The sequence below is a fragment of the Podarcis melisellensis genome, assembly GCF_964234715.1.
Source record: "Podarcis melisellensis genome assembly, chromosome: 2".
In the NCBI taxonomy this organism is placed as follows: domain Eukaryota; kingdom Metazoa; phylum Chordata; class Lepidosauria; order Squamata; family Lacertidae; genus Podarcis; species Podarcis melisellensis.
Window position 1 is genome coordinate 67,656,440 of NC_138529.1, and position 22,113 is coordinate 67,678,552.

The window sequence follows — 22,113 nt, forward strand, 5'->3', positions numbered from 1 at the left end:
ATCTGTGCTCAAGATGGTATCAGGGCAGCTATACGTGATTCCGCTTTCAATGTTGTTTGGGCCTGGGAAAGTTCAGAGGTGGATATGCTGCTTCATTTCCAGCTGGTGCATGCCCCATCAATTCCTGCTGAAATCCTGCAACTTCTGGGATGGGTGGGTTGTCCTGCTTTGGTTGTGCTATAGCAAAAGGGTGCCCCTCCCTCTCAGTGGCAATAGTGCAGCAGCACATGCAGTAGCATTGCCAAACAACTAAGAAAGCGGAATGATGTGTGGGCTGTCCAGTGTAAATCCACGGCTAATGCGTTATTATTGCATCAAAGACACATTGCAGAAAATACCCGCAGGAAACAAAAAAAGGCCATGCTATCTGGAGGTGCCCAAGAGATTTTCCTGCTTGCTGGCAAAATAGGCACAGAGCAAGCTTTAGAGTGGGCTCTAGAGACCAGTGAAAATGATTTAAGAGGCCTTGAAATAAGAGCTAATGGGGGAAATGGTGCATAATAAGGATTAAGTGAGGGTGCAACAGAAAATTTCAAATATACACAACTTTGGAATAAAGTTGGAGGTCAGACGGTTCTCCATGGTTCCTGAATGGAGAAGGCTATCTTTTGACTGATTGGCTACTTCCTGCTGCTTTGCAAGGAAGGGTGGGGTATTATTATTATTATTATTATTATTATTATTATTATTATTATTATTGATGTTAAATGTTAGAAAGCCAAGTCAGCCTGCGGCCTGTCCTACCCAGGCCCTAGCATTCCAGTACCAGGATCTCTCAAGCCTTCTTTTCCTCCTCCTTCTCCTCCTTTCCCTTCCCACCAGGCGAAAGCAGCAGACCCTGGAGGCGGAGGAGGCCAAGCAGCGGTTGAAGGAGCAGTCCATCTTTGTAAGTGATGCTTCAAGAGCTTGGGGGAGGATTGTCCAGTTGTGCCACTGGCTCCCCCAAGGAGGTTGGCAGAGGTAGGGATTCAGCACCAAGGCTGGCTGGTGACATTGGGGACCCACTCTGCAGCCAGGGTGAGGACGCCTTGCTGCCCAAGAGCTCTTCCTCTCTCCAGCTTTGTGCTAGGCCAGGAGAATAACAGTAAAGCAAACAAACAGACAGACAGACAGACAAATGTAGGGTCTTCTGGTGTGGTTGAGGTGCCCTGGGGCTGACGCTGACCTCTCTCCCTAGGGGGAGCAGGAGGACGACGAAGACAGGCAGCAGCCCAAAAAGTCTGAGTCAGAGGTGGAGGTGAGTGCGGCCCCGGGGCACAGCATGCGTTGTGTAGGCAGCAGGACCTCCATGCACCCTACAGGGCTCTTGCTGCATGAGGGTTGTCGCGTTTGTGTGTGGAGAGTTTTGGCGGGGAGGGGGGGCCTTCAATTCTGGCGACTGTTGTCCTGTGGAGAAGCTGGAGTGTGCTGTTGATGAGCGGAAGTCTGTGCTTAAGCAAGGCTGGGCATCAGTTCTCTCTCTGGGGAGCAAGGCGGGATCCCGGCTGTCCTCGTCTCTCCTTTGCTTACATACATGTTCCATTTTGTCAGAAGAGGAAGACAGATTGTGGTGCTGTCACTTTTCTTTCTCCCCACCCCCGTCACTGTGTGCCATTGCTGCTGCTGGGGGTGGGGTTGGGGCATGGGGTGAGGGACACTGTTTGTGTGTGGCACGTATCATGTTTTGTCACTGTTGCCCTGGCAACTGCATGGGGAGGGGCAGCGCTGGGTGTGAGGGGGTTCGGGCTGGGTTTATGACGGGGTCTGTGTGGGCCAGTGGACTGGGCTGCCCTTGACCGTCCTCTCTCGCTTCTTCCCCTCGCATCCTGACAGGAGGCGGCTGCCATCATCGCTCAGAGGCCCGAGAACCCCCGCGAGTTCTTCAGGCAGCAAGAGCGAGTGGCTTCGGCCAGTTCAGAGACAGCCCCGCCCATCAACAGAACAGGTAGAGAGCCCTCGCCGGCGCTGCTTCAGGCAGGAAGTACAGAAAATGGGGGGATGAGGGTTGGTGGGGAAGCAGTCAGGAAGATTTCAGCAACCTGGTTTTTGTTTTGGTTTTTGAATGGAAGGTGGGGAAGTATAAATCTCAGGGCAAGGCAGTGGGCATCCAGACACTTGGAAATGTCTGCTACGGATGATATGAGCAGATGGGGGGTTGTTTAAGGAAGCAAAGGCAAAACTCAAAAAAATGACCAGAGGTCAGTTGAACACAGAATGAGGTGCAGAGAAGAGACATTCCCTGCTGCTGAGTCTCACCATAAGGAAAACAGCCAGCATCCTATGAAAGCCTGAAAAGTGGCAAATACATAACTATAACAAAAGACTTCTGTCCTTTCTATCACATATAACCAAGTTTTGCGTCCAATAATTTGATTAGGTGTTGTTGTTGGATATATATACAGAGGTACCTCAGGTTACATACGCTTCAGGTTACATACGCTTCAGGTTACAGACTCCGCTAACCCAGAAATAGTGCTTCAGGTTAAGAACTTTGCTTCAGGATGAGAACAGAAATCATGCTCCGGCGGCGCGACGGCAGCAGGAGGCCCCATTAGCTAAAGTGGTGCTTCAGGTTAAGAACGGAGCTCCGGAACAAATTAAGTACTTAACCCGAGATACCACTGTGTTCTAGTTCATATCTATTTCATTGTCCAAAACGGCAACGGTTTCGTCAGTTTTGGAGAACAGTAGAAATGAGATCTTCAGGGTTATACTACGTCATTATTCAGCACATGGGGCTTAGAGTGAGACATCTGTGGCCCAGGTTGTCCTGCCTTTCTCTTGCTCAAGGCTCACAATATCACTCCTGGATCAGAGGCTGCTGCTGATGCCAACGCCACACAATCTCACTCCGTGTTTCTGGGCTGTGGATCAAATCTAGCATAGCTTGATTTTCAAGACAGGGTCTGGGGGATCATCTGTCTTTGAGGACACTATAGTGAACCTCTCACCCTTTGAGAAATTAACGTGGAAGCAAAAGATCATTTATCATGTAGTCATTGATGTAGAAAACGTTCCATTCTGGGCTAAATCTGAATTGGCAGCCCGTCATCACCACCCCCTGCTTTCATGGTGTCTGGATCCTGCAGACAATTGGCTTCCCTGATGGGAAGTTTCCAAGTGGTGTCCATGCAGCAAAGTGGTCCTCCATCACCTCAGTTGCATTATCCCAGTATGCGAATGGGTCTGATGTTAGCTAGGCAGCAGGAGCTCTCAGTGTTATTTATCGAATTGGCCAGCCTTGGGGGGATGCTCCGGCCTAGCAGCCTGTTTCTGCCCTTGACAGTGCTGTCTGAAGAATGGTACTGCTGGGGTGGGCAGGTGAGCAAAGGGACACTAGGAATAAGCCAATGTAAACAAGACAGGTAATCCTGCCGCAGTTTTTATTGCATCAAGCGAGACTGTGTCTCTGTAGCTAGGAGGGAGAACCTATGGCCCTCCAGGAGGTGTTGGGCTCCTTCAGCCTCATCCAGCATGGCTGATGATCAGAGGAGATGGGATGTGTAGCCTGATATTGTCTGGGAGGCCACAGGTTTCCCTATGGAAGGAACTGGACAAAAGAAAGCAGGGGCAGCAGCGGGTGAGATTTTCTCTTGTGCTCTCTCCCACCTCAATTCCTGGCTGCTGCTTAGGACACACTTCTTGGCTGCGTGTGAGTTTTGTACAGCCCACCAGACCTGAGTAGGCCGCAGAACCTCCAGGCATTGTTTTGGTAAAGAAGCACAGAGACTCAGCGCTTTATTTGCAGCAGCCTCCACGGGTGGTTCATGCTAGAGAACTCCTTTGCACCTCTGCTGTGACTTTTTCTGGCTCCTTGGGCTGCCCACCGCAGAGAATGGTGCAGCTGTGACTATCCCTGCCTCAGGGGTAAGGCATGAACTCTGCTCTCTGGAGCCCTCTGCGTTACAGCTTTGGGTTCACACTTCTGTGTGATAGTTTGGGTTGGCTCTCTATTGGGGACCAGGTTGCCAGTTGAGGTAGGGACCGTGGCATGAACTCGTCTTCCCCGGCACCACTTGCGTATCCTGCCTCCGAGCTTCCTCTTTCTCTCCCGCTTCACTTTCTTGCACCGCCCAGCCTTCCTGATGCCATCCTGCCCCCTCCACACTGCTCCAGCCTGGCCCTCGTGCCCCCCAGCCGCTGCCTTTGCTTTTCCCCAGCCCCCCCCTGCACTGCTGCCCCCAGGAGCCTCCTCCCACCCTCCTCCTTGCCTTTGCAGAGACCCGCCTCCCTCACAGTCTTCCCCTGCCTCCCCAGCCCCTCACGTGGGCCTTGCTTGCCCACTGGCATGAGCAGGGGGGCGGGCGGGAGATGGAGTGGGCAGCTGGAGGGGAGACTGATCATTCTCTTCTGCTTTCTCTGTCTCCGTCCGTCTGTCTTGTCTTTCTCTCAGCAGGTCGTCTGCACTGTCCTTTCATAAAGACACCTGACAGTGGGCCGCCTTCCTTCTCCTCCTCCTCCTCCTCCCCTCCACGGACTCCCTTCCCCTATATCTCTTGCCACCGCACACCAAACCTCTCCTCCTTCTTCCCATGTAGGTAGCCAGGCCCCGGCCGGGCTTTGGGGAGTCGGTTGGGGAGGCAGCTGCTTCGGGGGCCTTGCTCACCCGCCCCACACCTTGTATCTTTGGCCAAGCCCAATCTCACTCCGCAGGCATCTCTGAAAGGAAGGACTAAGAGTCCATGAGTGTCTGAGAAACACTGGCCCCGCAGACTGGACCAGGGAAGACTCAGGGCGCAGCCTGCTCTCTCTCGTGTTCACTGCATGGCAGGAGTGTAGCCCCAGAAGAGCGGAGAGGGGCCTGGCATTATGCTTCGGCAGCTACCACCCTCGGGAGGGCTGGCTTTGTATATAAGACAGAAACTTCCCCTTTGGCGCCCCACATCTACGCCCCCCGTCCGGTTCACCTTTTAAAAAACAGCTTTGGTTAGGTAGGCCGCAACAGGGACTTCTCAACATCAGTAGCTACACCGTAAATCCAAGCATGGATTTGCAGGCCGATGTATTGATGCCCTATAGGCAGGGTGGAGGCAGTGAACAGAGAGCCTCAAATGAAAACCAGTTAGGCCGATTGTGACTGTAGAACAGAGCATCCGTTTCCCCAGATTAGAAAAGGGGGAGCCAAAATCTATGCAAACAGAAGATGGACCACACACAGAGAGAGACAAACAGTATGCACACCATAGCTGTCAACTTTCAGATTTGAAAATAAGGGATCAGCAGTATCAAAAATAAGGGATCAGCAGCCTCAACTGTCCCGGGGACAGTCTACGGGATATCTAACAATCCGGGATAGCAGCATGAAGCAGCGGGAAACGGCGCGGGAATAAGGGAATTTCCTACAAAAAAAAGAGGAAAGGTTTACAGCTATGATGCACGCAGGCAGGCAGGCAGGCACACACACACACACGCACACATACACACACCATGCTGCAGGGAGCATGTTTCTGCTGGACCAGTTGCACTGCAGAACAGGGGAGATCCCTGAACCAGGGTGTAGGATGGATATACTGGGCGAACTGGGTTTGTGATGGTAGTACTAAGTCTGGGACAGAGATGGCCTTCTAAAGTTGTCCCTTCACCTGATGTTTGCAGTGGGGAGGGGTGTTATTTTTTCCTGTAGACTCTGCTTCCAAAGATAGTAAAAAGGGGAGGATACGTCCTATTCTATAAAGGAGGGGGTGGCGAAACTGGCCTCCCAGTGTTGCTGGATTACAACTCCCATCATCCCTGACCATTGGCCATGATGGCTGTGGACAATGGGAGCTGGGAGAGCCACGGTTTCCTCATTCCTAATTTTGACATAGAGAACTTCAGGGCCCCCATGGTTGTACATGACACAAGAGTTCTGCCTCCACCCTCCGCAAAAGAGGGCTTTTTCCCCCTTCCTCTCACTCCTTCCGTATCCAGCACAATTGTCCGCAAAAAGCAAAGTGAAACCTTTATGCCATATAACTTGCTATAGGGTTAGGGTCGCTGAAGGGCAGCCGGTTAATTTTGTCGACTGGGTAAGTTGGGGAAATTGCACATTTCAGGAGGAGTCAGATCTTGGTGCCTTGTTGCCGTCGATGTTGTTCAAACGGAGCTGCCCTGCGTGCTTGGGAGTGCAACTGGCGGGCCCTGTGGCTAGGGGGGTGTCGTGGCCTTTGACTTGTGGGCTCCCCACCTGAGCGCCCGTGTGGCTCCTTCACAGGCAGCCAGTCGGAAACGCACAGAAAGGTCTCTGCCTCCGCCAGTAGCCCCTGCGACTCCAGCACAGCCTCGACGCCTGTTGGGGAGCAGATTGAGCGGGCCCTGGATGAGGTAACGCAGCAGGGTGCATTGAAAGGTACGTGCAGCCCCCTCGCCCCTATGGCTTGCCCCTCTCCCGGGTCCTTCGGCTGCGGGCTCCCTCCCTCCAGGTCTGCTGAGGAACCTCCTCTCTCGCTTCCTCCCCTCTGCAGACTCCTCCAGCCCCAGCAGCGACGAGACAGCGGTGGCATCCGCAATGAGCTGGGCCCCTGCCAGCGTGGAGCCTCCGATGGAGAAGGCCGAGGAGCCCCCTGTGGGGGCCACAGCCTGGCAGGCAGCGGACTGGGCAGAGCCGCAGCAAGGCGGGGCTGGCCCCACGGAAGACCTGGTGTTTCCAGAGCCCAAAGACGAGCCTCTGTTCCCAGATGCCCCGCCTCCTAAAGAAGAGCCTCTGTTCCCAGCAGCCCCTCTGCCCATGCAGAACGAAGGCGCCCTGGATCTGGGCGAGGCCTTTGGGTTCTCCCAGCCCCCTGCCCCACCGTCAGAGAACATCCTCGACCTGTGGCAGAACGACAGCGCCGCTGCCGAGCCCACCCCTCCCGACGCCTGGGAGCTCCAGGGCGGGCCCCCCACCCCAGCCCCGTGGGACCTTCACGACGGGCCGCCCGCCGCCACCCCCATGCTGGTCGAGGTGGATGCCCCCCCAGGGGCAGTGGAGCCCCCACCCTCTGCCAGCCTCCTGGAAGACAACCTGTTGAACTTCAACGACCTGCCCGAGCCCCCGGCCACCTTCTGCGATGCTGAGCAGGATGAAGAGCCAGCCAGCATCATTGCCATTGAGGGGCTGCACCAGATGACCCTCAGCTACCAGCACGCCCTGCAGGAAGCTTCCGGGGTGCACCAAGAGCCCCAGCTGCTCACCAACGGGGAGACTGCCCAAAAGGAAAGCACGCAGGTGAGGAGGGGGGCGCTCAGGCTGGCAGCAGGGCCTGGGGAGCACTTCTGAAAGCTCCTGGCCCGGCCTTGCAGATCAAAACAGGATCATGAGGTACCACAGCTTGCTGCTTCGTGTTCATTTAAAGTGTGTCTCCTTTGGCCCCTGCCACTGGGGAAGTAATAATAATAATAATTTTGTTATTTATGTGCTGCCCAACTGACTGGGTTGCCCCAACCACCCTGGGTGGCTTGCAACAAATTAAAACGCCAAGCACAGTAAAACATCAAACATTAAAAATTTCCCTATGCAGGACACATCTTCTTTCATGTCTTATTTATACACACACAGACAAAATATTCTTTTATTTATTAATGTTGGAGAATGATGATGAACAACTTAATATGTGCACCTTGCTGCAGTCTTTACACCATGCATGTTCCACGAACTTTTGGACCCTTTCACACGTGCTAGCTCATGGGTAGCTTGAGCATTTTACTCCTCGGGCCTTCGTTGTCTGAGAGTACAAAACCAGAAAGTGATTGTTGCTCTGGGTTAACTGGGAAGGGAAAGAATAGGGACACCTTCCAAAGCACAGCACATGCCACGTTTTGCTTTTCTCTTCCAGACCAGCGAGGGTTATTTCAGCCAATCACAAGATGAAGACTTTAACCAATCAGAAGAACCATCTGCTAAAGCTCCTCCTCCAGTGTTCTACAATAAGCCCCCAGGTGAGGATCAGGGATGGATGGGCAGGTGGGAGGGAGGCTTCCTCTTCTGGGGACCCCTCGAAGAGTGGGCTTTGGGGACCACCCCATTTCAAAGGGGGGGAAAGAGCCAGCCACCCTCCCTCACAGGTCATGCATTTGATTCCCCCCTCAGAGATTGATATCACCTGTTGGGATGCGGACCCAGTGCCAGAAGACGAGGAGAACTTTGGGGGCAGCGTTTAAGGCCAGCTCCCCTGCCCGACTCCTGTATCCTGCACCCAGCGAGCCCAGCGAGTGCAAGCCTGGAGCAGCCGCAGTGAGGGCCTGGTGCCTGCTTGCTCCGTATTGTAGCCCTGCGGTCCAGGGCCTAAGATTGTGCCCCAGCCAGACAGGATATTCTCCATGGTACTCCGGGGTAACTTTTTCCAGCTCTCTTTCTCTCTCTCTCTCTCTTCTCCCTGTTTTTCTAATGTTGTCAAATAGGAAACGTGTAAATCTGCCTGGTCCCCCTCTTTGTTGGTAGCTTCCCTGCAGATCCTTCCCCCTTCCAATTGCCTCTTAGCCCATTGGGTTTTTCCTGACACTCCCCCAAATGCCATGTATACCATCTGGGTTGATCTCCTGTGAGTGCTGCTCTTGGGGGTGGGTGGGGAGGGTCGCTTCCTCCTCTCAGACTCTGCCCAGAGTTTTGAGTATTTTGCACGAATTTAAAATAAAATATGGCAATAAAATGGCCCTTGTCTGGGCAAGGCTCTGGCTCCCATCCCCCCACTTCTCTGTTTGGTCCCCCCAACACACACCTGAGGCACCCAGGGAAGCAAAGGAGAGCCCCGTCCATCTCTGGGCTCTAGCAGCAAGGAACTTTCCCCCCTCCAGAGTTCTGTGCCCAAATGCCCCTCTTGTTTCAGAAATAAGCCCATTTCAGACCCTTCTCCTTAGGCCTTTATTTGCCCTGAGAGCCTGGGACAAGGGGAGACTCTGGGTGGGCTCTCCCCCCCTCCAAAAAAACCCTTTCCTCTTTCCCTACCCTCTTTCCTCTTTCATTCCATGCTTGGTTTCCTTTCTCTCACGTACAGTAATTGTTTTTTTGAAAGCACAAATTCTGTAACAGCAATGTGCTTATGTATGTTAATAAATAAATTGATTCCAAGCAGGGCAGCTGGCTTTGTAGTACAGGGTGCCTTTTTTTGCTTTCAAAGGTGGGGCAGGATTAATGAGGCAACGCAAGACCACTGGGTGGTCAGGTGGGCATATTCCACAGGCACAAAACGGCTGATCTCTTATTCAGAGTTTTTTCAGTAGCTGCTTTTAAGGGCCAAAAATGTACTTTGATGGGGTAGGGGTATGAAAGCTGAGGGGAATTATTATTTTAAGCAATTGGAACACTTTGAACGTGGCATTGTGTGGTCTGTAGTGGGCCCTGCATGAAGTCATAGCCTGAGCAGGAGAACTCACCACTAGATGTCGCTGCCAACAAAGGAATGTGTTTCTGGAACATGCCTAGGCCTCCATCCTCCTAATTCTGTGGGATTATTTAGGAATGGGCTTGCTTCACTTCCTGCCACAGTGCACATGGGAATCTTTAAAAGCACAGCACACCTACCATTTTCGCAGCACCAACTCATCAACCACCCAGCACCAGGTTTGTAATAAATCAGGTTCCACAAACTTTTATTATTTTCAAAATGTAACAAACGAAAAATAGGAAACGAACCCAAAGGCCCCCTTGCAGTCAGCACCAACAGAGCCTATAGCGGGCCCAGAAAAAGGGAAGTGGGCGAGATGGGGAGACCAGCCCCAATCTCACCCTGGCCAGGAGGTCAAAGAGCAACTGGGGGGGGGGGAGATCTTTGCACTGCGAGGGCTCATGGCCCAGACATGGCTGGAAGGCTCGGACTGAGAGGCTTGGTGGCTCCCGCAGGCCAAGGGAACAAACAGGCTGCCGGGATCCTCCAGCTTGTGTGTAGCAGCAGCAGCAGCCACAGTCCCACCCAGGGCGCAGCATGGCGTGCTAAACTGCAGTAGTCCTGCCAAACAAAGGCATTGAGACCGGCAGGTGCCAGGGCCCCGGCTCATAGCTGTCTCTGGCGCTGAATTCTGAGTCTGTCCAGCTGGGGAAGATGCGCTGCGAGTGCTCAGCCTCCAAGTAGAGGTTGGTGCAGGTGGGGCCCCGGCTGGCTGTGCTGGGCAGGTGGAGCGCTGAGCTGTAGCCCCGGTCCAGGAAGAGGGGCTTGTAGCTGGGCGGCTGCTCCTGCTTCTCCGGCTGCTCATGGCTCAGGAAGGGGGTGGTGATCTTGCGGTACAAGCCGCGCGTATCCGTCAGCACTTCGCTGTAAGGCGGTGGCGGCTCGGCCATCAGCACTGCTTCCTCGTAGCAAGGTGGCTTGGATGGATCTGGTTCTGCAAGCAAAGCAATCACAGTGACCGAGTGCAAGGAACTGATACAGTTAAGCGTGCCATCCCACCATTGCCTGCTCTCTTCCCCCCAGGCATACAAAATACAAGCTCATCTGTCCTGAGCAAGGTTTGGGGAGAGACAGAGACCCAAACACCCTAAGCTCTATTATCACAACCCAAGAACTGGCTACAACCACAGACCTACACTTCACAGGCAAGCAAATGGGATCAGGGATGGTGCAAGACTTTGGATACACAGAATGGGCATTCTGACCCCACCTTCCTCTTAAATAAGCCTCCTGAGATCCTGCCCACTTCAGCCCTGCATACCGGAAAGAGCTTCTCCACCCCCATCATTCAGCCCAGACACAGGTCCAGCTCTAAGGGCCTTCTGGCAGTTCCCTCACTGCGAGATGTGAATTTACAGGGAACCAGGCAGAGGGCCATTTCTGCAGTGGCACCCACCCCGTGGAACACTCTCATGTCAGATGTCAAGGAAATAAACAACTATCTGACTTTTAGAAGACTTCTGAAGGCAGCCCAAAGCAACGTTTCCTTTCATTCCTTCATATGTTGTTTGAAGCTGCCATTAAGCTGAAACTTTGCAAGCTCTGGGTGAATAGCAGTTTGGTCTGAAGGCTGAACCCTCAAGCCTGCTGGAGGCAGCTTTGGCTCCCTTAGCTGTAGCTCAGTGGTGGGGCATCTGCCTTGCATGCAGAAGGTTGCAGGTTCAATCCCCAGCATCTCCAGAGAGGGTGGGGAGACTCCTGCGTGAAACCCTGGGGAGCCCCTGCCAGCCAGTGCAGCCCGTCCTATGCTAGATGAAACAACGGCCTGACTTCCTGTTCTCGCCAGCCAGCTACCCACCTGCAGAAGCAGCGCTCCTCCCAAACGCGACCGTATTCTGCACCAGGAGTGGGCTCAGTCCCCTTCGGGTGCCCTTACCATGCCTGCAGCTCCACGGCCTCGGGGGTGGGAGGTGAGGGCGATGGGGCTCGATCCGGAGTCGGTGAGGTACCGCGATGCCCGGTGGGTTCCTGATGTACCCGCCCCCATAGCCAGAGCCCCCATAGGCAGGGCCCCCATAGCCCTCGTAGTGGAGGGGCTCCATCTCCAGGGTGCGCAGGTGCTGCTCTCGCAGCCGCTCCTCCTGCCGCCGCTTCATGCGCCGCCGCAGGTAGCTGCAGAAGCAACATAGCAACACAATGAGCCCCCAGATCAGCCAGAAGCCGGCAAAGCAGGTGAGGAAGGTGTAGGTGCCGTGGGACATCACCATCTTCGCTCCAGAGGACTGGCAGAGGTTTCACCCTACGAGCTTTGAAGCCAAGGAGTTTATTCAGTTCCAGCTTTGGGGGTGGTGGGTGGGCAGGAGACTTTTTTTCTCTTTCCCCCACTTTTGGGTCTTCTGCAAAGAGGCAGGGACTAGGCTTAATTCTGCGGGTGCCTTTGCCTGCTCTGCTTCCTCCCTTGCTGCCCAGTCATGTTGATGGGATCACAAGCTTCCCCTCGGCTCTCCTTGTACGTCCAGTTTCGCCTTTTCCCCCAAAGATTGTGTAGGGTGCTCTCTTTCAGCCACAGTACAATCCAGGGGCCACCACCAACAGGGCCCTGCTTCAGTCAAGGCTGTGGAAGCAGGGTCTGCAGCAGCTCAGCCCCTTGTGAGTTACGCGGCCTCCCGGAGGTGCTCCACAACTGCAGCCATGGAAGAGGTTGGCCGGAGACTGGGGCACAGGCTTGGGCCTTTCACGGAGAGGGGGGAGTTCTGGCTCCTAAAGGAGCCCAAGGGAGGAAAGGAGAGTGCTGGGAAGGCTCATGGGCACGGCCTGTGCTCTCTTCTTCAAACGCCTGAGTTCTTGGATACTTGGGGTAACACGACCAGTAACACCAGCACCCAGCCCAACTTCTTCCCATTGCTGGCTCGGGGCTTTGCAGGGCCAACAGCACTTCCGACAGGAGCTCGCTCCCTGCAAACAGACAGACAATGCCATTGATTGGAGGAGGGGACAGACAAGTGCTATTTTGAAGAACCCACCCTGCCTGCTCTAAGCCCCTCCCCAGCTAATGAGCACAAGCCACTTGTGGTCCAATGAAGGGGTGTAGAGCTTAGACCCTGACTGCAAACACTGCCCCTCGCCTTGAACACAAAAGCCTGCGGCTTGGCCGGGCTTCCCACCAGTTGCAACTGCAAAGTAGAGGGGAGGAAAGCTTTTGGTTAAATTGGGTGTATTGTACAGCCTCCGACCCCTGTCCAGCAATCTAAGCCTGTGACTACCAAGTGGGCATGTGCCCCCTTTCATGCGGCTACAGTACCACCCACACACTCACCATCACATGCGCCCACTCTCATTCATGCACTGAACACTCACAGATCAGGCTGGGCTTATGGCATTCAGGTATGCTCCTTGCACAGGTTGCAACCAAAGCTGTGGGCCGCCATTGCCCTGGTCATTTCCGACTGAGGCAATAAACTGCCAGGGATGAAGCAAACCCAAATTCCAGACCTGCTGCTGCTGCTGTGGCAGTGAAAGGGAGAACTCACGAAACAGCAGGGCACAAAAGCACCAGGAGAGGCCAAGAGAAGTACCAGAGCACTACCTCACTTCTCCTCCTGATGGCACTGCTAGCCCAACAGCACTCCTCTGCTCATCCACAAACCATCACAGAAGCCTCCTGCCCACACATGTCACAGCTTCACCCCTCAAGGGACTGCTCTCCACATGGCACATCACACACTGCCAAGATGTGTGCTGATTCCTCCTTCTCTGCCTTCGCTTACCCCCTACCCCCAGGTAATGGATGCCAAGCAACAACCTCCCATTCATAGCAAAGCTGTTTCCAATGCAGCTTAGGGACCACTAAGCATGAAGCAGGTCGCCCTGAGCTAAAACTGAACTTTGACACTTGCATCAGGTAAAGGCCCCACCATCAGCTACACCTCCGCCCTCCTCCTGCCTGCTTAGTTCATTGCTTGTTAGTTCTGAGGTCTGCCAGTAGCTAGGCCACCATAAACCAAGGCAAGTAAGTACGTTATTCCCAGGATATTTCATAAATGGACTCATCCTAGAACCCCATTTCAGGAAATCACAATCACTCGAGAGGGAGAATTCCTCCTGCATGTATACTGCAGCGGATCACAAGCTGTGGGGGTGAGGTGATCTGAATCTTGCCTTTGTACACTTAGGCTGCATTCTGGACAGGCACACATGTAGCAAGAGGTATTCCACATTCCACCCAGGCAAACACACTTAAGGAGGCTGCAGAACAGGGCAGCAGGGGGCGTGGCCTAGGCAGGGAGGGTGCAACCAAGGGCCAGGTAGAGAGGCCTGTTGTTGCCCACTTTCAGCTAGTGTGCACCCTATTTAACTTGGGAATCTCTGTAAGCACCGTTCATAGAATGGCCTTTCAAAGTGTCATCAGAACTTCCCCAAATGTTTACAGGACCTATTTGGGATTAGACCTTTCTGAGTAACTCTGTACTGAGGAACAACTCCATTTCTCCTTTAAAAATATCTCACTGTCACCTCAAACACAGCTGAGAGGGTATTCCCCACCATATCAAGGCATTAAGAGATAAGCCTGCAAACTTTTACTATTGCTTACACTAAGCCAGCCTTCTTATCAGAGCCCAAACCAGCCGCTAAAACTTAAGAAGTGGGCTGAGCTTCAGCCTTGTGTGGATCTCCTTCACTTACCGAGAGCCCCTGTCAGCTGCCAACCCTGTTGGTGTGTTTTAAATGTACAGAGCCAGAGTGCATGATCAGCAGCCATTAACAGTTAAGGTTAACAGCTAGCAACTAAGCTGTGCTCCTGGATCTGTTCTCTTGCTTCACATCAGGTCAGATCAAGGCCAAGCGTTCTTTGTAAGAAGCCCATCAGTCAACAAGCACTGAGTGCTCTGTCAGAAACAAGGACCCTGGTCTGAGTAGGCTGCTGTTTACCTTCCACCTGCCTGCCATACATCACAAGGCAGGTGCAAATCAATACCAGTAAGCATTAAACTATTTAGTTAGAAGAGACACCACAGGCCAGCCAATCACAGAAAATGCCTGAAATGTCAGTCTTCTAGCCTCAATACAGTTGACCACTGTTTAACGTCTTCCTCATAATGGCCCTATACTAAAGTTTTGGGTTTGAATGCCACCTGTGTGGTGCTTGTCTGGATCCTTTCCTTTGTTATTATCCATATAGTTCCAAAATATTCCATCTGGGACTCAGCCAACTGAACTATATATTACCTTGAGCTATAGGCCTTCTGAATCTTTGACAAGGCACATAAATAAGCCTTTCTACTTATCTATGTGCAGGCCCATTATTAAAAACACAAGTTACATTACGACTGTCAAGTTTACATTCAGAAGTGGTTAGAAAAGGAAGTGTAACTGGGTAAGCAGGTGGGTGGCTGAATCCACACAGGAAATGAAGCAGCCCGTGAAACACGGGTTGAGTGGGAATGTCCTTTGTCCCTTCTTTGAATGCACGTGTCCCAGTTGGTGGCTCCATCAAGGTAGTGTGACTGAGCTAAAACAAGCCCAGGAAGAACAACTTTGCAGCTGCCAATATGGCAGCAACAGGGGAGATTGCCAAGATGAAGTCAAGCTCCCCCCCTTCCTCCCAGTTTACTCTCCCCCCAAATCTGCTAATTAAAAACAGGATTTTCTAAGGAACTACAAAATTTCTGCGTGATTAGGTCAACAGCAAGCTGACATTAACTAAATGCCCACAAAAAAGGCTGCAAATGATCACGTTGTACAAAGGTGAAAATTGTTAATAGGCACTGAATTCAGCTTTCCGGGAAGACCAGATTTTATGTTTAAAATATGTTTCTAACCTTTATTGCCATGAAGGCAGGCTTGTAAGGTTAAGCAATGTGTCATGACAGGCTGGTTAAGTGGTTAGAGTACTGGGATAGGATCAGGGAAACCAGGGTTCAAATCCACACTCAGTCATGAAACTCGCTGAGTGATCTCGGTTCAGTTACTATCCTATAGCCTAGCCCAGCCCACTGGGTTGTTGTGAAGAAAAAATAGCAGAGGGGCAAGGTATGTGGTTCTGAGTAACGCGGAGGAAAGCAGGGAAATAAATGTAATGAATAGACGGGGGGGGGGGGGGTCTGTGAAATTTCAAAAGCCACAGTGGGAGATGAACAGGATATTCAGTTGCCAGGGAGAAGATTTACAGAGTTGTGCATAGCTCTCTGCACCTTCCCATTGGTTAGAAGAAAGTATAATGCAAAATGACCCAAAAAATCTCCCAGGAGATCTAAAAAAAGAAAAATGGTAATAAGAAAACCACTGACAATTTGGTTCCCCTTGATGGTACCTCAAAATATGCCATCTGAGAGAGCCTACCTCATCTTATCCAATTTTGGCTCACCTGGGTGCTTGCTTTGATTTGCCTAATTGTACAAAGCTTCAGCTTTCCTAAAATTAACTGAGTGCAAAAACACATACACACATACAACCTGCGTCTGAAGAAGTATAGAATTGCAGACACTTTCTAAATGCAGAGGACAGAGAACTCTGTAACAAAGACAAGGTCACAGTGCCAGACCTCCACCTGGGACAACCTTGGTACTCGGTGAGATTGCTGGCTGCTGGCCAGAAGGGAGAGGTCACAGAGCTGCCTCGATCTCCCTGAATATTCTGCTGTACATGAGAACAGTATAATCCCAGCAGAGACCAGTGCAATATTCATACACCTGCAGGACAAAAAGCTCCAGTTACAGGTGGCCATAAACCAGTGACCAATATATGCCTCTGCTGGGAGGCAACAGCGGGAGAGGGGTCTTGCCCTGATGTTGTGAGCTTCCCAAAAACAACTGGGTGGCTACTGTGAGAACAGGAAGCTAGAGTAGCTAGGCCTCTGGTCTGATCCAGCAGGGATCTACTTGTGTTCCAAGTGAACCTACTATATGACCCTGTCTTACTGATCCCACGGTCCTCAGTACCAAGGTCTTCTCAAGGCAATGCCTCCACCAGCAGCCTTAACATCCTGTTTAAGATACTTAATAAAAATCGTCCATTCCAGCAGAGAAGGCCAGGATGGTTCTTGCAAATGTAGCTCATCTTTATCTATAAATATCCTTTCTGTGTGTGTTTTTAGAAGTCCCTAATAAGATGAGGATGAGTATGGAGACATGCACCTCAGCATGTGATTGAGGGTTTCTACATAGAAAGCATTGCAACTGGTGATGCAGGAAGGAATTGCAACAGGGCCTGTGCACGGCTCCCCGAGACTCCAGTGCCTCCCCTCCTCCTCAGATAGGAGAGAACAGCTACGCCTGTGCTGGGCAATGCAGATCCCAGCCTCAAATCACGACAATAAATGTCAAAGTAAAGACTTAGCAGCACCTTGGCAAGGACTCCTCCACAGCATGAATCTGGCCTCCTTACGGGACACTGAGATGACTGGTGTGCTGTGTTGGCTACGGCTGCTGGAGGGTTGGGGGTTGGGAGGGAGGGAGGGAGGAGCACTGCATCAAAGGAGTAGTCCACCTTAAAAGCACAGGCAGCCAATCCATCCAGAACAGGGACTGCTCTGGCCTGCAGCTGGAACCTCTGGTGATTCTGGAGCACTGGGCTTCCTTGCCTCTCCAATGTCAGATCCACCATTTGTGGGCATGAGGCCTTCCCTTCCCCATTCATCTTCAGACATATGCTCAGGACACATGTTGGCTTCTGAAGATAAGGTGCCTTTACAGGTAATATGTCCCTACCAGGACTGTTACAGGCTGTGGCTTCTTCTTGCACACCAGCTTTGCTCATCCATGCAGATGACACCAACAGCCCTTGTGCACAAGTAGGCTACATACATTTCTGAGCAGCAGAGTGTGTGTGTGTGTGTGTGTGTGTGTGTGTGTCTCCACACTGAATGGGAAACTGAACAAGCTCTCAATTATTTTCTCTGATAGCACAGAGGGCACCTCAAATTCAAGGCAAGCACTTCTTACAAAGACATTTTCCTACCTAGCCACCACTACAGAAGCTCCCAAGCTTAATTTAAATTAAAGCTGATACACATGAAGTCAAACAGACCACTGAGCATGTCCATCTGACCCTCTGGCAATCCACAGCCATGCACGCATCCACTCCTAAAGTGGGCGTCCAGGAACCACTATGGCTTCCAGGGGCACTTAATTTCTGCTGTCTCCTGCCTGATAAGCTTTACAAGTTGCCCTAAAAGACCTGACTCCTAATAGTGACCACGTGAGGCAGCCTGCAAAGGTTAAGAGTGTCCTGCTTTTCCATCTTATGGTCCAGGATCAAGATGCAGCCTAGAAAGCAAATTCCAGGGCTGAGCCCAGGCATAAATTAAACCCTGGAGGTCAGGTTTAACACACTGACATCTTTTTAGCCACTGCCTGTCACCCAAAGGAAGCTGCCTTATACTAAAATCAGACCACTGATCTGGCTCAGTGTTGCCTTTGCAGACTGACAGTAGCTAAAGTTCCTTGGCCAAGTGTTTTGGTGGGGCACAGAAATTAGTATCAGAGCAAGAATAACTGGGGAACAAGGACCATGGCCTGATCTCTCAACTGAGCCATGGTGCCTCCTTCTCTTGAAGGATGGGGAGGGGGGCCATTTATCTGGGGTTTTTTTCTTTTCTAAAAGGCCGATTAACCCTGTCCACTCAAAACACTTAAGCAACCTTCTGACGCTGCTTGCATTTGGGGAAACCCAGTGGGCCTATGCAAGGCCCTCCCACTCTCCCCCGTCTTGGTGCATGATGATCTCTGGTGCTTACAGCTAGCTTAAGATGCTTCCCACCTCTCGGAATAGCGTCTCTGCCGTGGCAGTGCCCATTATCATCCTCCCTACCCCGCAAACACAGCGGCTCCAGCCAACAGGAGAGGCACCGATCCTGACCTGAATGCACCTACCAAGCTGGCGTTGCGAAGAGGCGGCTTTTGCGCGCGCGCGCACACACACCAAGCGCACACACGCACACCCCACAACGCAGAGATGGGTGCGCGCTCAACCCAGGCAGGCGAGAGCGCGCAGGACTTCTCTCCTGCCCCCCCCCCCGCGTTCCTTCCCCAACCTGCCAACCGCCTCCTAGCAAGTCCATTGCCAGCGCCGGGTGACGCCGCCACGTTCCCCAGCTATGCCAAGTCCCCAGGTGCCCAAGCAACAGGAGGCGTCGAAGCTGCAACCCCGGAGGGTCTTCCCTGGGGTCGCCCCGCTCGCTTGGGGGCGAGCAGACCATCAGTCCTGTCTGCTGGCACCTTAAGGGGCAGCTGCACGTGGGGAGAGGGGCGGCCGGCCGGGCCCCTTCCACCAGTTGTGGGCAGCTGAGGGGTGGGGAGAAGAGAGGAGGAGGCAGGCAGCTAAGCGCAGAGGAGCCTCGGTTGGCAGGTGGCTGGTGCTGCCGCCGCCTCCTCGCCTCGATGGGCCCCCGGTGACTCCCACAGGGTCTCTCGCCTTTTTCGTCCTCACCGTCACTTCCAGCGCCGAGATCAGGGATCGCCCGCAGGAGCCCCATCTCGGGAAGCCGGCAGAGCCATCCCTTCGGCTTCGGTGTGGCGTGGAGCGGGGCTGGGGCAGGCGCGGCCAGGAGAGCGCGGCGTCAGGCGTGTGGGCTGCCTCTCGCCTTGCCCATTGCCCGACGCGGCAGCTCCACGCGGGCGGTGCCGGGCTCTCCCTTTGTCTCCTCCGCCGCCGCTGCAAGCGCTCGCGCGTCTCTTCCTTTCTTCTTTCTTCTCTCTCCAGCTCCTGCCTCGCTCGCTCGCTTGCTCTGCCGGCCCCGCCCTCTGGCTCCTCCCTCCGGCGGCGGCGGCCCTCGCCAGCCTCTTCCTGCCCACTTCGGGGGGCCTGCAGCCTCGTGGGGACGGCGCGCGGGTCTTTCCTAGGAGAAACCCCGGGACTCCAAGGCCGTCCGGAGTGGGGTGCAGTGGGGGTCGCCGGGAGGGCGACCTAACTAGCGTCAAACAGCAGTGGCAGCAGCGCCTGGGGCTCGCTGATCTTGGGGGCTCCTTTGCTTGCTTGCTTTTTTTTTTTTGCTCCTCGTTGGAATTTCCTGCCGGGATTCGCTTGGCTCCCTCGCTGTCCTTTCCGATCCGGGCGGGCTTCTCCCTCTCCTCCCGACGTCACGACTGTAGCCTCGGCACGTCAGGGCCAAAGCGGGGGGCGCAGAGGTGGGGAGAACGCCAGGCAGCAGGGAAAGTCCGGCAAAAGCACCTCCGAGGCCCTCCCAGCCCCCCCCCCGAAGAGAAATCCGTGATCTCTCCCTCCTCGCTTCCCGAGCCAAGAATAGTCCCTGGAACCGAGGCCTTGATTCATAGCCTCCTTCCCCCCACCTCCGCCACCCTAACGCACACAGACGCAAGAGGAAATCTATTCCTAGGCTCTTGTCTTGGTGAGCAGCAACACAGCAAAGCCTCAAGAAAGCAGAAAAGGCTTGGGTCGGGGGAGACCCCCGGGTTACCTAAAACCGCACGTGCCGCGCTGAGGTGTGTGCTGGGAAGACACACATGCTGCAGATCCCCTGCTATTCTCAGATCTGGGTTCTGGAGGCCCCCTGTAGATAGGCAGATGCCTTCTTAATGTGGCATGGCCTTTCCTTCCTCTTCTGGAATGCCCAGTGCAGGTGTCCCCCAGGGGACCCAGTTAAGTGAAGCATATGTCCAAAGGCTCTCCTTAAAATGGTGCAAGATAAGGGTTAACAATGGAAAGCCCATGCCCAAATTTGCCCTTACCCTACCTGGCCCCCCTCTCCTTCTTAACCCAAATGTGAAGGGTGGGTATGAAAGGAGGGGTGGGTGTAGCCAAGGGAGGCCTCCAGTGGAATGTGGCATGGCTTGGCCAGCAATCCGACACCTTGTTCAAGAGAGGGTGCTTCCCAACTGCTGCCGGCTTTTGCGGTGGGATAATCACACACTGTACTGGCACAAATCCCGGGTCATACATGGAGGTCTTGTACAACAGATCCACTCCCCGCAAAGCTGGTGACTTATTGCTATAAAGAACAAGTCAGGAATTTCAATAACCCTTGCTTTGTGGTTTTCAGCCACCATTTCTGCCCATTGTCTAACCTCCCTGCAGATTGTCTGGGAGGTGTGAGGGATATTTACTAACTAGGGGTTGTAAAGTCTCTCATCGCCCCTTACAAACACCCAACCTGCCAGCATGGCAGATCCTGGCCTTTAACCACTTGCACACCATCAAGCACAGAGGTTTTTTTAATGTTTGTAAAGACACAATTAGCTGTTTGGAAGGATCACTGCACCACACTCCCTGGGTGCTCTGTTCCTCATTTATGATGCCGGCTGTGTTTTGTGCTAGGCGCTTTCACCTCATGGACCAGAGAGGGCTGGCAATAGTGCCTGGAAGGGCTGCCTGGGTCATTGTTACTGGAGGATTTGCAAGGAGCCCTGCGGAAGAGCCTGGGGCTGGTCAGCAATGCCTCCTCCCCTCAGCCATGTGCTCTCTGCAGAGCTGACAGTTGTCATTCCTGACTGCAGAGAAGCAAGCAGGGTGGGGTGCGGGGGGCGCACACACACCATGGCAGCAATAATGCAGCCTGCAGGCCTCTCTGTGCTGCTGTCATGGTGACAGAGCCGGGAGAAACACGAAGCTGCCACTCAGTAGTAGTTAATGAAAAGTGTCGTGCCAGCCTGGCAAAGCCTGGGGAAGGGGAGCTGTGAGGAGTCCTGTCAGGGAAATGTAAGTGGACAGATAACCTTGTCACCTCACCACAGGGTAGGGGCAAAGCAAGGGTATTGGGACTTGGGGATGGATCACCCTAAAGGAAATGGCAAAGAAGGGAGACAGTGGACACACATAGGAAGCTGGCTTGAAACTTGAGTCAGGCCATTGTTGCTCAGTGTTGACTGGCAGTGGCTCTCCAGGCTTTGAGATGAGGGACAGTCCCTCAGGATGCGAGGAATTGAACCTGGGGCCTTCTGCATGCACAGCAGATACTCTTCCACTGAGCTGCATCCTCAAAGTGGCATGACCACTTGACAGACCCACAGGATGTGCCTAGGCAAGCATGCTGTCACATCACCCAGGTGGCCACATTGTCCCAGTCTGAGAGAGCTCACCCCAGGACACCTTGGGCACCAATCTGAAATTTCTCTAATGTCCTGCTTTCTGGTGCTGAGAATGTTACCACCTCCCTGCTGCCCAAGGTGTCAGGACAACATGGGTGTGACAAAAAATAATAATCCCTTGCCACCTAGCAAGACAGCATTGGCAAGCAGCTTACCAAGTGCAGCATACCAGGCAAAGTCAGCAGCCATGTTGGGCATGGGAAGCTGTGTGATGCAAGAAATAGATGTCAAGTGTTCTCAGTTGCTAAGGGTCCTGATGTACCTACTTGACTGCTCCCTTTGCTACAGAAGAATGAACACTCCTTGCCATCACTGAGTTGTCCGGCAATCTTCACTTGCATCATGGGATAGACTCCGAGAGAGCAAACAGTTACATGTCGTGAGTCAGCTCTGTTGTGCTGTGGCTGTTGCCCCCTGTGGAATGTGACCCAGAATGGCACTTCCTGTGTGTGGGTAGGAACTGGGACTTACTCAGCGTTGTGCATGGAACATTGTATTCCTACTGGAACAGGCCACTTGCGGATGCCCATTCTTCAGCAAAAATCTACTGAACACCGGAGCCTTCTAGCATATTTCCCTGGTTTTACCAGCATACTTTAGTTATGTTAGACCCTGCATCATATCGGAATCAAAAATAAAATTGCCAGTATCATAATGCCGTTATACAAATCTATGGTGTGACCATATATGGAATAATGTGTACAGTTCTGGTTGCCTCGCCTCAAAAAGGATATTGTAGAACTGGAAACAGTTGAAAAAAGGGCAACCCAAATGGCCAAGGGAATGAAATGGGGGGGGGCATGGCAAAGGTT

At 53.1% G+C, this 22,113-nt stretch overlaps 2 protein-coding genes across 12 annotated transcripts in view; one reads left to right on the forward strand and one right to left on the reverse strand.

The window, feature by feature from the left end:
* Positions 1-9,012, forward strand: part of DBN1 (drebrin 1) — a 40,317-nt gene extending 31,305 nt beyond the window's left edge. For 3 of the 8 annotated variants that reach the window (XM_081901024.1, XM_081901025.1, XM_081901022.1), the window contains exons 8-15: positions 823-886; positions 1,178-1,237; positions 1,813-1,924; positions 4,373-4,513; positions 6,173-6,307; positions 6,423-7,165; positions 7,773-7,875; positions 8,027-9,012. In XM_081901024.1, the coding sequence (XP_081757150.1) occupies positions 823-886; positions 1,178-1,237; positions 1,813-1,924; positions 4,373-4,513; positions 6,173-6,307; positions 6,423-7,165; positions 7,773-7,875; positions 8,027-8,097 (1,429 nt within the window). In that variant the 3' untranslated portion in view covers positions 8,098-9,012. The remainder of the gene's footprint in view (positions 1-822; positions 887-1,177; positions 1,238-1,812; positions 1,925-4,372; positions 4,514-6,172; positions 6,308-6,422; positions 7,166-7,772; positions 7,876-8,026) is intronic. The other 5 variants (XM_081901028.1, XM_081901027.1, XM_081901023.1 and 2 more) reach the window with 4 other exon arrangements.
* A 485-nt stretch (positions 9,013-9,497) lies between these two features.
* Positions 9,498-19,896, reverse strand: PRR7 (proline rich 7, synaptic). Of its 4 annotated transcripts, none has more exons than XM_081901138.1 (3): positions 19,675-19,896; positions 11,119-12,215; positions 9,498-10,254 (listed from the first exon to the last, which is right to left on the reverse strand). In XM_081901138.1, the coding sequence occupies exons 2-3, from the start codon at positions 11,525-11,527 to the stop codon at positions 9,866-9,868; spliced, it is 798 nt and encodes a 265-aa protein (XP_081757264.1). In that variant the 5' UTR covers positions 11,528-12,215; positions 19,675-19,896; the 3' UTR covers positions 9,498-9,865. The 4 variants fall into 4 exon arrangements, with proteins under 4 accessions (XP_081757264.1, XP_081757266.1, XP_081757263.1 ...); XM_081901140.1 differs by lacking the exon at positions 19,675-19,896 and adding an exon at positions 18,687-19,135 and having other exon boundaries at positions 11,119-11,432; XM_081901137.1 differs by lacking the exon at positions 19,675-19,896 and adding an exon at positions 18,687-19,129.
* Between the last annotated feature and the right edge of the window lie 2,217 nt (positions 19,897-22,113).

Excerpts from the sequence above, each read along its gene's own strand:
- PRR7 (XM_081901138.1), bottom strand. The coding sequence starts at position 11,527 with ATGGTGATGTCCCACGGCACCTACACCTTCCTCACCTGCTTTGCCGGC. Across the intron at positions 10,255-11,118 it reads GAGGAGCGCTGCTTCTGCAG|AACCAGATCCATCCAAGCCA; the intron begins GTGGGTAGCTGG and ends CTTTGCTTGCAG.